This window comes from Thermobia domestica, chromosome 1, assembly GCF_964235325.1.
Source record: "Thermobia domestica chromosome 1, izTheDome1.hap1.1, whole genome shotgun sequence".
NCBI classification, from domain to species: domain Eukaryota; kingdom Metazoa; phylum Arthropoda; class Insecta; order Zygentoma; family Lepismatidae; genus Thermobia; species Thermobia domestica.
In genome coordinates this window covers 254,321,664-254,338,874 of record NC_137454.1, presented here as the reverse complement: position 1 = coordinate 254,338,874, position 17,211 = coordinate 254,321,664, and the positions used below count along the sequence as shown (strand labels likewise).

General features: G+C 36.1%; 1 protein-coding gene across 5 annotated transcripts in view; it reads right to left on the bottom strand.

The window, feature by feature from the left end:
• LOC145660487 (uncharacterized) overlaps window positions 1–6,383 on the bottom strand; it is a 32,437-nt gene extending 26,054 nt beyond the window's left edge. The window contains exon 1 of one of the 5 annotated variants that reach the window (XM_081725568.1): window positions 6,249–6,383. Coding sequence is in view for 2 of the 5 variants with exons in the window: in XM_081725598.1 (XP_081581724.1) it covers window positions 6,249–6,317 (69 nt within the window). In the remaining 3 variants the exon portion in view is untranslated. Of the gene's footprint in view, window positions 1–6,122; window positions 6,158–6,244 lie in introns of those variants that run through there. The other 4 variants (XM_081725588.1, XM_081725598.1, XM_081725617.1 and 1 more) reach the window with 4 other exon arrangements.
• Between the last annotated feature and the right edge of the window lie 10,828 nt (window positions 6,384–17,211).

Genomic DNA, 17,211 nt, shown 5'->3' with positions numbered 1-17,211 from the left:
CAACTAATACTTAAAAAGAAATGGGAATAAAATATTCTGGCACATCAATTACTGATTTTAGACTAGGATAAGGGGGAAACATTGTACAAAATGCTTACAGAATTTGCAATACCGAAAAAGGTAGATTAATTAAGGCAGTAAGAATCGAGTAGAAAAATTCCTGTTTACGACTTTTCACGTTGAGAATGGCATGAAACAAGGAGATTCGTTGTCACCATTATTATTTAACTTTGTTCTGGAGAACACTATAAGGAAAATCAAAGACAGGAATCAGGTTCTAGAGCTGAATTGCATTTAGCAGGTTATGGAGTATGGTTATGATGTAAGTTTAATAGGGGATGATAGAAAAATAGAAAGGAATGCAGAAATCTTACTTAACGCTTGCAGAGATATGGGCTTAAAAGTAAATGCAGAGAGAACTAAATAAATAAAAGTTTGTCGGGATTGTAATACTGCATTTTATGGATGCGTTAAATACCAAATAATATTTTCTTTCGACAAAGTGGATACTTTCAAATATCTAGAATCATTATTAACAGACGAAAACCATAATTACTATTTTTTAAAAAAATGATGTCAACTGAAAGCAGGTATTTCGTGTTATTATTCAGTTAAAAATCTTTTGTTGTCGCGAATTCTGTTGAGGAATTTGTAGCTTAAAATATAAAACGATAATCATGTCTGTTGTGCTGTATGGTTGCGAAACATGATCACTCACTCTGAAGGAAAATCGCAGACTGAAAGTATTTGAAAACAAGATTCTTAAACCAATATTCGAACTCCAAGAGGAACGGGAATGGGAAATGATGGAAACTTCATAACGAGAAACTGCATAATTTTATACCGTTTACAAAAACATTGTTAGGGTCATCAAGTCTAGGAGGCTCAAATGGGCAGGTTATGTAGCCAGAATGAAAGAAATTTGAAACGCTTTCAAAGTTCTAACTGGAAATCCAAATAGGAAAACGAAAATTAGGAAGACCGAGGCGCAGATGGGTGGACAATATTAAAATGGTTCTCGCAGAGATTGAAATACAAAGTAGAAACTGGGTGCAGTAGGCTAAGGATAGAAATCAATGGAGAGCTTTTGTAAACGCACCACTGAACCTCCTGTGTCCATAGGCCATAGAGCTATATTAAGTTGTTGATACATTTAGCTTCTTTTTATGTGACAGAAATATTATTAGAGAAACTAAAAAGTTTTTCTCTAGTAAAGAGGATTTCGATTCAAGGTTTCCACAAAGTAGCTATTTCCATACTTTCTTTCAAAGTATGGATACACACACACACACACACACACATATATATATATATATATATATATATATATATATATATATTCCCTTTTGTATGAGCGCCCTTTTAGTAGACTTGTCCACCGCCCTCATTAGTATCCCAGCACGGCCCTGGTTGTTAGTAGTAAGTTTAGCGTCCAATTCAGGTCCGAGGCTATCTGAGACTTGGTTCTAGAGCTTTAACGTGGAATACGCATCACATGAGCTTCCACAAGATCCGAATGAACGGAGAGGGATGAGGAAGATTTCCCGTCTCCAAGTAATTTAATATTGTTCACTCTAAAGATAAACCGTATACAACTCTCAATCTTTGCCGTTACAGGGTACTAGTTTGAAGTGAGGTGATCCTGAACAAATATTGACCTGATAGAGCATTTTCGTATTATGATTTATTACGATATTCGGCAAGGGTAAACACAGCAACAATGTGTTCGTCAGATAACTGCTACTTTTCCTGATGAAGCCCCATCTCAGACAATTTACAGGTGGTTTCAGGAATTCACGTGTGGCCAGCTCAGCCTGACTGATCGGGATTGTGCAGGTCATTGTGCCAAAAAACGTTGCTGCTGTTCGTGAAATTATGAACACTGATCGGCATGTGACTTATCGCGAAATTCAGGAAATCTTAGGCATTGTTATGAGCCAAATACAAATAATATTGCACTATTATTTACGTGTGAAAAAACTTTGCACTCGTTGGATTCCACACAATTTAAGTCGCGCACAAAAGACGCCCGTGTGAAGTGGTGCAAAGTTATAACGAAACGGTTCAAGTCTGGATCATCTCGGTGTTTAACATTGGAGCAGGTGATGAAACTTGGATTTATACGTAAGAACCGGAAACAAAGCTGTGTGGGTGTTCCGCGAGAACCTAAACCAATCAAACTTGTTCAAGCACACTGTGCCTCCAAACAAACGATTGCATAAATTTCTGATAAATCAGGGCATATCGCAACTGTCCCACTGGAGAATCGCAGAACAGTCAATGCAGAATGGTACACAACCATATGCCTATCAGAAGTACTGAATGTGAGCAAACAGTTCAACCGCCGTATCATTCTGCATCACGACTATACCAGCTCGCACACAGCAGCTACCACAAGTGATTTTCTGGACCAGGAAAGCGAAGTCATGACATCCGGCTTATTTCCCTGATTTAGTTCCCAGTGATTTCTTTTTGTTCCCAACAATAAAGAACATGTTGCGTGAGAAGCGCTTTTGCACCTCCAGAAGAAGCCATCGAGGCATACAAACTGCAGGTTTCACAGATACCAACCTCGGAGTGGCATACCTGTTTCAAGATTTGGTTTTATTGCATAAAAATGCACTGCTACTCAGGGGGAATACTTTCATAAACAAAAAAAAAAAAAAAAAATGCACTTTGATGTTCTTGCGTTCTATCATTTTCCCGAAACTTTCAGTGCAACCCTCGTATTGCATCAGATATAAATAGCTTTGATTGTATATCTAGAAAAGTCACCCTCTCGTAAGAAGCTTCATTTGAACCCTTCGAGTTACTGCACCTCCCACCTGGATACAGCAGGGTAAACGTACAGTCTCAAGCAGGCCCGAAACCAGCCAAATATGTTTGGAGGGACCATGAATATATGGGGGGGGGGGGGTAAGTCATCAAAACTTCTCTTACAAATATCTAAATTGTGTTTTCCGTATTGAGGTCTGGAGGGGCCACGAAAAGTTTAGGGGGCCAGTTGCCCGCTAGCCCCCCTCTAGTTGCGGGCCTGGTCTAAAAACAAAACACTAGAATGTGCGCAACTGGGGATCAAAACACATTAAACGGAATAGGAGAAATAATTCAAGTGAATCAAAGCTTAGTATAGCGAGTTTTTGCATATTAGTTGCTTTGTTAATACCTAATTCCTTCTAGAAATAGTGAAAAAAAACTATGAAGAAAAAATAATAACCGAATGAATCTCAAGGAACCGGAATAATTTCCGACTGATTAAACTAGTTATAAATTCTATAACTTACTGTTCCGTTGAAGTTCTCAACTCCAGCAAGTAGCCCTACACAAAAGCCAAACTAGGGAATTAAAAATTAATTTTCTTTTTTCATGTCGCACAGCTACGACCTTAGGCCAAAAGAGACTGATGATTGATAGAAGTAAACGCGTTTGTGGAAGTAACTTAATTTGTTTCCACCCTCCCACCGAGAATCGAACGAGGAGCCACGTTCCCCAAGGCCACACGGAAATCACTAGACCAGCGGGGAAGACTACTAAAATACAATGTAACAATATATTTAATGTAAAGTAGAAATCAAATTAGTGTAAAGAATTGAGAAGGAATATTATTCTAAATGCCAACAGGGTATATAATTAGTATGCTATTTAACGCAGTTCATCTGAAATGGTGAGCTGTACACACCAATATCACGGAACGATTTTTATGACAGTGCCCTTAAACTATACCAACTAGAGAATTAGACCCAATTATCTTCGTGACATTAGGGAATGCAGGCAGGCGCATTAGCCCAGGTTGGGCACAGCTATAAAGAAAACACATGGAAACAAAGTAAAACATCTTTCAGTTTTACGTCCCGCTTGTAACCAGAGTGTTCTAGAAGGTAAAAACTGGGGGGATGCCCCGGGCTAGATCCGCCACTGCTTGTAACGTAATAAAATGTAATAATACAAGTAGTTGATTGATCAGATCTGGTTATACCGTGAACCACCACTCGTAAAACAACGAAAATACAGTTACCAACTACTATGTGGTCTTCACGTTGCTGTTAGTAACCACATTATATCTTTACTATTACTTATCGATAATAACTGAATGTAACATGCTCTGTCTCATAACATCTATAGCATCTGTCCAAGTTAAAATTCAGTTGTTTTAAGTTTTTACCAGCCACAGAATATGAACCCAGTCCAATCCTACAAGTCTCACTGTGAAAGGTGAAATTAAAACTGCCTGGCATTCGAACCCACGTCAGGCATTTGTTTTAATGTCCGTTGCAGACTCTCGTGGCGGCTTGCGTGCATACCCATGGCTTTCAACTATGGTTTAATAATCAAATCAAGTGCGAAGACAAATACAAATCGCAAACACGCCAACTCTCCATATCAAGTTAACGCAGATGGGAAGGGAGGAATGTATACCTAAATTCCAAATTTATGTATCCAAAATGATGAAAACATGTTTTAATTTTGAAAATTACGTTTTCTAGACCAAATATGAACTAACCAGAGATTTCAAGGAACCAGTTCGTCATAAGCTAGAACCATCGCACATCACTAACTATTCAAAATTATATTACTAATTTCTAGTATTTCCAACTACTAAGACAAGGGAATGAGTTAATTTTTGTGGAAGCTAATTTGAGCTCACTTTACTTTCATATATACATACCAATAAGCTAAAAGTTTCAAGAAGGCCTGAAGATGGTCGAAAAGGGTTCTCAAGCCCTCCCCCCTGGCCTACATCTTAGCTACGGACATGACCGTGTTATACTACTCTATGTGAAGATACGTTCCTCTAACATAGGACATTTTTTTCGATTACTTACGTAAAGAAAAAATATTTTATGCAACCTATATACACCTTTGAGTAATTTCAAAATGCTCCAAGATTTCAAATGACTTAATCCAAGAAGTTATGAAATGAGAGCTCGGACCACGGTGACTCAGTGGTAGAGTGGTCACTTCTGGCGTCAGGGATTCCTCCCTGTTCAATCCTTGTTCCATAAACTCCGTCGGTCCAGACCTACTATGTAAGTGAACGGGCAAAAATGCACTTTAAACAGAACATACATTGGAACCAATACTAAACAAAGCCCTGCGGGGTGTGTAACCCCGTTCGCTTGCTGTCACTCGCTTAGTTATATTTTGCTTAGTAACACTGGAGATCTTATATTTGCAGGATTGGGGGAGAAACTAAAAGATACCCAAAATCACTTGTTCTGCTCAAAGTGCACTCTTACCAGTGAACGAAAATTAAGCAAACCTAACCAAAATATATTTATACGTAATTATGCCAGTTTTTTTCCTTTTTAATAGAACCACTGAATCGTAATAAAATAATCACCCTGGCTACTACTAACTAATCTTGACTCGCTATCGCTCACTTGGCCTTACTATGTGAATTCGAATATTGAGCTTTGATAAAGAAAGTAACCATCCTGGGTACCAACTCTCGTTACTTATATGTGCGGACCAGCATTCTAGAACCTTCCCCGTAATTACTGTCAAAGTTGAAAAGCTGTTGGGGCTTAACGGAATAAATACACTATTCCCAAGTGCTTTGTGATGAACAAACACCATGCCCCTTTTTTCCTCAGAGTTCTCTCGTTTCCTCCCACTTTCGTTATTCCATCATAATCATTCATTTCATAATCAGTCTCCCTCAGCCCCAGTGCATAATCGTGGGACATTAAACGGATATAGTATACATGAAGCTGCATCAGTTCCCGAAGGAGCAGGACGCTCATACTTTTAGGGATTATTCATTATGTACGAACTCACAAAGGGGGTAACAAAGCGACTTTTATTTACTTATCGACTGATACGAAAATAAAAATGAACGTACCTGTACTTTATATCTGCATGTGTAGTGCCCTTATACTTTATCTATGACTATGTGTGTGTGGGGGGGGGGCGTTTAACGCATATCGTATGTCTTGCGCACATGGATACTTCTCACTATTGCACTACGAAGAAAATTTATGATATTTCATGTAGAAGTGGTAATAGAACACAGAAGAAACGCAGATAAGGGGGTTCTCATGTATACTATTACCCATTAAACTTTTTTTTTTTTAATGAAAGATTAACATAGTCTACACAAACTGCTACTTCTACAAACATACCTTCATACATTTACGTAAATAAAAAAACAAACGAGATTACGGAATCTCGCAGCACTGAGGTGAAAGTAAAACAAAACTAATTGAAATGTAAAATAGTAGATCTTCTAGTGCAGAAAACCAACCTACTTGAAATCCTAGGTGAGTGACCACGATCAAAAACGCTTCCACTCTCCTTCTTATACTAATTTTGCACATCAAATGTCAAGCCAAGACGAAGCTAAGTCACTTCTATGCTACTGAATTCTGGGTAATACAAACATAATGACAACCCGCCCGCTAATGCTACCAATGAAAAAGATCCACCAGTTAGTAACCCCTACGGGCAATTTTACTATTGGGCAATGGAAATAAAAAAAATGCTTTTTACGTCAAGCAACTGATAGCAGACACTGATATATCATTTGTTTTTTCTGTTGTTTTTTTTTTAAACCTTTCAATACCCACGTATTTTTTCTGTAGTGGGACTGGGTTGTCAGTACACAAGATATACATGGAAAGATACAACACCGAGGCTACATTAGACGTAGATCCGTAGCTTTAATTCAAACCACATTAGAGAGCACGGTGGCTTAGTGGTAGATCGCTTGTCTCTGTGGCGTGAGGTCCCTTGTTCGATCCTCGACCAAGTAAGTTTGGGGTGGGCAACATCGTGTGCGTGGGTTTTCTCGGGGTACTCCTTTTCCTCCAACATTCTCATTCCATCAATTCTTCCATCATTCACTTGCTTTGTTCATCGTCTCCCTTATCTTAGCGGACATAAGTACGGGACGTTAAACTGAAAGATTTCATTTCAATTCATTTCATTTCATTTTTCAAACCACAGTACCTACCATCGAGAATCAAACCTAGTCCTCTGCATAGGCAGCGAAGTTCTAACTACTTGGCCACGAGGAATCCCATCGATGTATGTTTGGTTTGGTCAACAACATATTTTCCTCCTTTACTTCTTCCTTTAGTGGTTGAATAATAATAATAATAATAATAATAATAATAATAATAATAATAATAATAATAATGAGTTCCTTCGTGGTTAAGCGGTTAGCGTACGCGCCTTTGGCGTGAGAGACCCGGATTCGATTCCTGCCGGGAGCTCATGTGGTTCGGATTCCACGATAATCAGTAGGTCCCGTCTCATATAGTCTCGCTGCTGAAAGGGACGTTGAACTCAAAATCAACTCAACTCAATAATAGTAATAACATACATCCAGAAATGCTTTAACGGTGGCTGCAAATCGGATGATTAATATGTATGCTTCATGTGCATAAAACAAAACCTAATAGATGACTAGTTAGCTTCCATGGGCACGTTGTACGTTACAGAAGGATCAATATTATAAACGTAATTTGGAAGATGGTATAAATATAAAGAAGAAGGCAACAATGTAAGCCTGGTATCTTATGCGTTCATCACAGGGATGATACTGCATTGTAATATACATGGAATATAGGAATAGTCTCTAGTTGTTTTGAGACATCGGAGAACACCAGTATGTGACGTAAAATAAAGTGATAAACAATTCCGCTTTTTTCGCCTGTGATCAGTACTCCAACTAAGATTTTTTTTAAAGAAAAAAAGATACATTGGTACGATGGCGTCAACTGCCGTGTCCCCGTACGAATCCTTCCATTTAACACAATGCTTCTTCACGAGTGCCGGGTACTAAGAGTTGTTCGAGACAGTTGTTCCAAAGCTAACGGTGGCGGCGACTGTTTTAGAGGAAGCAACTACAGTTGCCCCGTACAAAAGCTCCAATTTAGGCAATACTTCACAAGCAGTGACATAGCTCGGTGGTTGCGTGTTAAAAGGACATTAGAAGAACTAAAACGCTAAAATGACGTAATCGAATTTTCCGAAGAAATAAAATAAATTTCGATGATTTTTTCCAAACCAAACTTTGACTTTCCGCTGAATAAAATGAAATCTTTAAGTTTAACGCCCCACGGATATGCCGGTTAGGCTAAAGGAGACCGTAATAATGAGAAATGAGTGAAATGGTGAAATGAAGAAAGTGGGAGGAAACGGGAGAACAACGAGAAAACCCAAGAGCACGGTGTTTGTCCACCACAAAGTCCACACGGCGCGAGCTGAGATCGAACCAGGGTCCCCAAGCACCGGAGGTGAACACTCTACCACTGAGCCCCCCCTCCCCCCCGCTGAATAAAGTCGAAGTCACTACTCCAAAAATGAAATTAAATGAAATCTTTAAGTTTTACATCCCACGGTTATGCTGGCTAGGCTAAAGGAGACAGTGATGATGAGAGATGAGTGAAATGGTGGAATGAAGAAAGTGGGTGGAAACGGGAGAACCCCGAGAAAAAACATGAACACATTTGTCCACCACAAAGCTCACTTGGCGCGAGTTGGGATCGAACCAAAGACCCCATGCACCAGAGGTAAACGCCCTACCACTAACCCATCATGGCCTCTATTAATAAAATTGCAAACCTTTATTCATGTTATAAGTGTACAGCATACAGTACATATATACATTGTATTATTTATACCTTTTATAAACCATGAGTTGTGAATAATGCCACGGACCTTCTAACGTCGTAAATATATTTCACGTGAATTACTTTTCTATATTGAAAGTATTTATGACGAAAACCTATCAACATAATATTTTCAGATTTGAAACGTCCAAAACTGGAATGTTACGCGCTTAAAAGTAGGTCAGATAAGCTAGCAAATTTGCATGCATAGTAAAACTAAGTAAAGTTGACTGATAATAATTTCCGCCCCATCACATTTGGTGCTTTAACTCTCTGTGCTACTCGCCTGTTTTCACAAATTGATTCCCTCTCTTCCCAGTGTTTCACGAAACAAATCTTGGACTCGGTAGAGTTCTCACCTCTGACGCGTTGGGTCCATGGGTCGATTCCAGCTACTGTCAAGTGAGCTTATGGTGGGCAAACACTGTGTGCGTGATTACTCTTTAAGATTCTCCCGTTCCATCCCACTTTCTTTTTGCAACCAATATCACCTATCTCATCATCACCTTGGTGGATAATCGCAGGACGTTAAAAAAAAGCTTTTGTGAAAATATTCTAGCAAAAATGGCTAACAGTCTTTTAGACTACACGAAGTCGCTATTCGCGCTGAAAGCGGTTTCTAAGCAAACATGTTATGAAGTTATGAGATTTACTGTGTTATATTATAGTAAATCTCCTCCGAGGAAGGGACCGTCTAAAAAGAAATAAATAAACACAACATTTACTTTGTGCACCTTGAAATGTAGAAAAAGTTTATACGCGCCAATGTTCAAAGAATTCTCAAAATTCAGATTCGCCCATTCCTTTCTTCTTAACTAACGGGTTACAATAGGAAGATTTGCAACCAGAAGTCACGTTAACATGTTAGTAATTTATTAAGCTTAAAGCGAGTTATACTAAAGTAATCGGTAATTAAAGTAATATTTAAGTAATGTTATACTTAACTATTGTACTTACTCAGGCTCTTGTTTCCTTCCTTTGTTCTTTTTACCTGTAAACAAATCTCGTTCAGTAAATGACTCTTCTTCTTCTTCTTGTTCTTCTTCACCAATTTAATGCCCGAGGCAACAAATATCGTTGGATAGTTAGTAAATATATGAAGCGTATAATAAATTAATAAGATCGTGTTACGTAGTAAAGTATTAAAAGTATAAGGTAGAAGATATAAAATGAGGGGTGTTACGACCTCCACACCCTGACACGATATGCATAAACCGACTCACAAGAAAACGACAGTTGTTCTTTGTTCAATGACGTCACTCATGATGAAAGAAAGAACTGTCCATGGGCGGTCAGAATCTCACATACAGATGGATGTATGAAATATATAGCTGACGTATATAATATACGTATACATATGTAATATACGGAAGTTTGTTCGATGTCAGACATCCTGCAGCGACATGATGTAATATCTAAGTGAGAAAAAGGCAGTAGTTATGTAGTATATGGATAACGTATGCTCCATACAGATTTCCGTACTAAACGTAAGGATTCCATATATTTGTACAACATACCGCTGTCCGGATAACGGATTTTTCTCAGTGTGTAAGTATCGTTAAAAAATGTAAATATTAAGCTACCCTTAATCTGCACTTTTTTAAAAAAGTTTATATCTCTATTATTTTATGGCAGGCATGCAAATAGCGGAGTTGGGATTAGGGCGCCAGAGTCCAGCGGGCAAGTTCTGTGTAGGTTTTCTACATTATTTATTTACAAATACTGAACAAAAATTCAGAATAAATTAAATCTTTTAAAAGTTTTTTTTTTCTTTTTAACGTTTTAAAGTGAGTTTATCTTCTTTATCTCTTAAGTCGAAGCTGGAAATATAAACCACCGAATGATTTCTGTGTATGAACTCTGTCAAACTCGTAACCCAGCTGAGTTACTTTTCTTCCTTCGTTCAGTAATACTCATCCATCTATACTTTCCATTTTCATCCTAAGTTAAGTTTATTGTGTTCTGTAATATCACTATTTTAAGTTTGGATCATAGTTTCAATTCTATATCTACACTATAACTTTATTCAGCGTACCAAATTTGAGTGACAATTATTAAGATATTTAGTATATAACTTCCAAAAGTATAGGAAACAATGTTTTAGTGTTTTGGATAGCCTGAGGTAAGATATATATATATATATATATATATATATATATATATATATATATATATATATATATATATATATATATATATATATATATATATATATATATATATATTTAAAAAAACGCATAAAACGCTTCGTTTGACTTAACCTCGATTCTGAGAAGGAAGGGTCACGCAGTGGCTCCGCTGAGATCCGAACGAGACAATTATGTTTGCATTTGATATGTTATAACTAGATGAATCCCAAAGTTATACGTGCCACCGGGCGGAATATCGTGAGTTACAACATATTTTGTAATGTAAAAACTACAAAAAATTACCTGGCAGAATAGTTTGAACCGAGTCATTTGTTCGGAAACGGTTTTGTAAGTGGAAAACTCGGACAATACGTATCCCGTCATTTCCAAGTACACACTTTTTTCGGATAAAAAAGTTTGCTCCAGGGTCCCAGACGGGGTCCAACTCAAAATTTTCAAATGGCAAGGAGTGTTAAGTATCACATCGTTTGAAAGCTGTTGTAAAGTGAAAGAAAATGCAGCAAGTCTCGACTCTCTACGACGACCCTGTGAAAAATGGCGGAGGATCAAAGTGTAAACAAAAACGTAATTGAAAAGTCCATGGTCACCCCTATAAATCTTAAACGATGAGACAAATGTGAAAATAGGAAAGGGCGTGTGGCATTATTTTCAAAGTACAACAATTTAAGTTAAAACCTCTTGTTCCAGGGTCCCAGGTGGGGTCCAACTAAAAAGTTTCAAATGGCAAGAGGGGTAAAGTATCTCATCGTTTGCAAGATCTTGTTAAATAAAAGTAGATGGAGCAAGTCTCGACTTTTTACGACAACACTGTCCAAAATTATGGTGGGTCAAAATGTAAACAAAAGCTTAATTAAAAAACTATGGCCAACTTGAATCCAAGATGGCCGCTTAAAATCTATGTCATTCATAACAGTACGAATCTGAATCTCTATTTTTCTCTATTATGTGTTTAGAAACAATAGAAAGAGTAAAGAAGAATTGAATTTTGATTCACTGCAACTATTATTTCATTCGGTAACAACACATACGTTTTGTTCTTAATGCACGTTCGTCACGGTTCTCTCGACATCATTTACTTGAATATAACGAATATGCGATGAACACACAACTCTGACTTCCTACTCATACTGCTAAACAAAAGTTGAATACCTTCGAGTATTTTTTCTAATTTTGTCATACATAGTTCATGCATAAAGGACTTGCTGGACCAGTAGATTGGGGCTCTATTGCAACGTATTCGTGATGGTTGCATTTGCATGGCATACGTTGGTTTGATCGCAATACTTCAAGCAATACCAAATATACAAAAAAAAAAAAAAAAAGATTCATTTACAAGATTGGCGAGTAGTACTAAATCATGTGTAAGTCATTTTAGTACATCGAGCTGCGTCAAACTTTGTTGGTTTGGTCACAATATTCCAAGAAATAACATATTTATATACGAACTCATTTTTTACGCTGACAGCCATATTGGATTACAGATTATACTCTTTAATATTTTGTGGATACCTACTGTTAACCATAAACGCAAATACCACATTTCGCTTCTCCAACACTAGTGGTGTGAGCTGGACATGCGTTCGATACATAGTGCGGCATTTTGAACTCAAGATGTCGCGTTTTTAAACATTTCGCATATTTTCGTCACCTATTGTACTAATCAACATTAATGCCAAATTTAGCTTCCCTAGCTTCAGCAGTTTGGTATGCTTATCCTTTCGATATAGGTTTTAAGCAACCATCTTGGATTCAGCGTGGCCATATATTTTCAATTAAGCTTTTATTTACATTTTGACCCGCCGCAATTTTGGACAGGGTTGTCGTAGAAAGTCGAGATGTCCTCCATCTTCTTTCACTTAACAAGAGCTTTCAAACGATGTTCTGCCTCTCTTACCGTTTGAAACTTTTTAGTTGGACCCCACCTGGGACCCTGGAACAAGAGGTTTTAACTTAAATTGTTGTACTTTGAAAATAGTGCCACACTTCCTTTCCTGTTTTCACATTTGTCTTACCGTTTAAGATTTATAGGGGTGACCATGGACTTTTCAATTAAGTTTTTGTTTACACTTTGACCCTCCGCCATTTTGCACAGGGTTGTCGTAGAAAGTCGAGACTTGCTGCATTTTCTTTCATTTTACAACAGCTTTCAAACGATGTGCTACTTAACACCCCTTGCCATTTGAAAATTTTGAGTTGGACCCCGTCTGGGACCCTGGAGCAAACTTTTTTATCCGAAAAAAGTGTGTACTTGGAAATGATGGAATACGTATTGTCCGAGTTTTCCACTTACCCAACCGTTTCCGAACAAATGACTCGGTTCAAACTATTCTGCCAGGTAATTTTTTGTAGTTTTTACATTACAAAATATGTTGTAACTCACGATATTCCGCCCGGTGGCACGTATGACTTTGGGATTCATCTAGTTATAACATATCAAATGCAAACATAATTGTCTCATTCGGATCTCAGCGGAGCCACTGCGTGACCCTTCCTTGTGAGATATCTTTCGTTTTTAAATTTTGCCACACATGCTACAAATAGTAATTTTACAACAATTGCTTTATTTTAGGAGTCCACTGTGCTTGAAGGCTATCAACCAAGATGATTTCAAGGTACGCCGCACACAGGTACTACATAGACGGTACCAAATTTGACCGTAAGTAAGGATGAATCCCAGAAAAAGGAAGAAAGTGTTGTGACTCACCTAGCATTTCAAAGTGTCTTCCTGTGTGATGAACTATCATCAGCCTTCCATCATTAGCGCGCGGCTTGCTCAATTTGCAGATTCGACGAAAAACGTTTTATATATGGAGAGTTTGGCATAGAGACATTTAGTGTAGGAAGCCCAAAATTCATAGCGTCAACATAACACCAATTTAAAAATCTAGACTGGTTCTAATTAATTCTTATTGACTGTGATTTTTTTTATTGGCGTAGCTTGCTTCGTGTGATTCGTATGGTACTCATTTAAGTTAATTTGCGTGCGTATTATGCTGTTTTAATTTATGGCAGTTAAATCACACTTCAGACTCTAAAGTAATGTATAATATACCTACTTCGTATCGTTAAATATATTCTTAGATGAAGGTGACAGAGAACTTTTCAAGAAATAGTTTAACTTATTTTGTATGTGTTGAGGGGGGGGGGGGGGGGGAGACGTAAGTAAACGCATGATTCTGCTGCTTGGTTTTCGGTGATTGGTACAGTCATCTTCTGAGCTGCAATACTAGGGTGTGGGGAAGAGTTTGTAAGGTGCAACTCTCTTCGAGCTTTTCTTACAAAGTAAGTGTTTTTTTTTTTTAATGTTATATAACACTTGTTAAAATTGATACACTGATGAGGTGTATATACTTTCAAACTATTATAATGTACGGTATGCAATTAGTAGACTTAAATTAATATAGACTTTTTGTTTATGTATTGACATTAAATATATTGCGTACTACAAATGTATACTTAATGTAAAATTAAGTAATTATTACTGTAATTATTCTCAATAAATCTACAGGATTTTATTTTATGTATTCTCTTTTAAAGGTTCATTCCTTTATTTGGCGTTCGGTTTGTAATGTAATCATAAGTAATGTAGGATGGTGGAATTTAGATCATTTTAAGGATAATTTCTCTATTATATACGATAACTCAAGGAAATAAACGATTGTATATCGCATTAAACATTTACATGATATAAAATAAGTTATTTTCCCCATTTATCATGTATAAATCTTACCACCAGTGGGGTTCTGTAGTATAGACACTGGTTGCCCAAGTACTTCACAAGTTGCGGTATAGTCAATGCGGTCTGGTTGCTTGAGCACTGACTTCAGGAGTGGTAGAATGAATGACTATTCGAAAACAGTGAGTAGCCTAGTGGTTAATGCATCGACACGGTAAGTTGAAATTACAGGTTCAAATCTTAGTCCATTCTTGCAGTTTCTTTCCTTTTGTAATTATGTACTTTAATTTAGTAGAGCTGATTTCTTTATACTCGAATTATTTCATCATGACTTTTAACACAAAAACGACATGAACCACTTACATGTTGATACCTAGGATGTCTTTCTTGTGCTCTGTCATTTATTCTACGCACTACAATAGCTGTTTTGTCCTCTGAGTGGTCCACGTCGTCCTTGTGTTAAGAGTAATGGTGCAATAAAATGGTTTCATGGTGATATGATCACCTTTGACAGTGATTCTTTATAAGAAAAACTCACTATATACACGTGTTTGTAAGTTTCGTATATTTTTAATACTTTTGTAAGAAACTGTATTATAGCATTTTTTTAAGGAGTTCCATTAAGAATACTTTTCACAAAATGCATGTGATTTATTCCGATTGTTATTGTTCATCCATATCATTTTTCAATGAATATTGGCATTGATATAATGTAGTGTGTCCGAGATAATTTATTTTTCTCCACTTATACTGCACAGTCCCCCCTGTAGTGTCGCCTTGTAATATTAAGGGATCAGGAAACATGACAAAATATTTAGAAAATATTTTCTGTACATGATAGAAAATATTCAGAGAATATAAGGTAGACATATCAAAAACAATTTCAAATTACTTTTCTTGGTGTTTTGTAGCAGTAGGAAATGTTAAGAAAATATTAAACTTGTTTCAGACGAATTTGTGCTAACAAAGAAAATATTTACGATTTATTTTTCAAAAATTGATATGTTTTTGATTTGTTATTGTATGTAGTTTCAGAACGTACTTAAAATATTTTTTAACATATTCTGCTTTTCGCAGAGAAATATTTTAAATTCTTTCTGAATATTTTTCCTTCATTACCACCATAACACCTACAGTTTGAAATACATTTCTTTGTTCAACCTATAAGTTAGAATACTAGAATTTATTTCCACAAATTTCTGTGATAATAGAAGTTTCCGTGTGTTCTAAACCGGTTCCATCATACACAGACTTCTACCACCCCATCAATTTGTAAAAATGAAATCCAGATATTTTAACTCACAAGAGTTGGAAAACTGTTCAGTATGCATTTCCTTCAGTTCTGAAGAAAGAAATGTATTTCAAACTGTAGGTTTTATCGTGGTAATGATGAAAAATATTCAGAAAGAATTTAAAATATTCTATGTGAAAACCAGAATTCGTTAGAAAGTATTTTAAGTACGTTCTGAAACTACATACAATAACAAATCAAAAACATATCAATTGCTATTTGAAAAATGAATCGTAAATATTTTCTTTCTTAGCACAAATTCATATCTGAAACTAGTTTAATATTTTCTAAACATTTTCTACTGTTACAAAACACCAAGGAAACTAATTTGAAAATGTTTTTATATGTCTATCTAATATTTTCTAAATATTTTCTGTCTTGTACACAAAATATTCTCTAAATATTTTGTCATGTACAGAAAATGTTTTCTAAATATTTTGTCATGTACAGAAAATGTTTTCTAAATATTTTGTCATGTACAGAAAATATTCTCTAAATATTTTCTGTCATGCACAGAAAATGTTCTCTAAATATTTTATGTGATGTACAGAAAATATTCACTAAATATTTTTTGTCATGTATAGAAAATATTTTTTGGTATGAGTGGAAAATATTTTAAAATTATTATTTTACAGAACATTAATTTTTGTTAAAAATAGATTAGAAATCTTCAGAAAACATTTCAACTAAGTACCCAATACATTGTAAAAATATTTAGAAAAAATTTCTTTATTTTAGACAAATGATTTTCAGTGTTATTGGCAAATGATTTTAAAATATTCCATGCGAAACATTTTAAAAACCATTCCGTTAACATTGTATAAAACGTTTCAAATACATTTTCAGTAATGTGTGGAAATGGTACAGAAAACATTCTTTGGAAAACTTTTCTAACGGCGTATAAAATATTTCTACAACGTTTTTAAGTATATTGCGAAAATATTATCAGTATTATTTGGAAAATGTTTTCAACAACATATGGAATATATTTCCTTAAGGGAAGTAGGATACATTTTCTGAAGGAAAATGATGGTACGTTTTAGAAACGTTTTGAAAATATTTCATTGCTGTGTGGGTTGGTTCTTCATTCAATTTGTGACACATTGCGCATGAAGTTTTGGTTGATGTCAGCTGCAGTATTCTCTGTTGAAGTGCATGATTCATCGGGCTGATCAAAGAGTTTTCTCTTTAACTTAACATTTCCTTTGACTCGTTTGCTCTGAAGAAACCTGTGAAATGGAGAAATAGTAAAAATTTCAGATCGACGTTTGATACGTGCATTTGTCGCATTTTTTTTTTTTATTTCGAAAGAGTAATGATGTATTTCGGAAGAAGAAACGTGCTTGAAGTTGCGGTATCTGTAGGTCTAAGACGTTTTCCTTTCTCCATGGTGTAATGAAATTATAAGACTTGAGTGTGCAAAGAAATAACGTTTTCTGAAAAATATTGTTATATAACGATGAAAAAATAAAAAAAAAT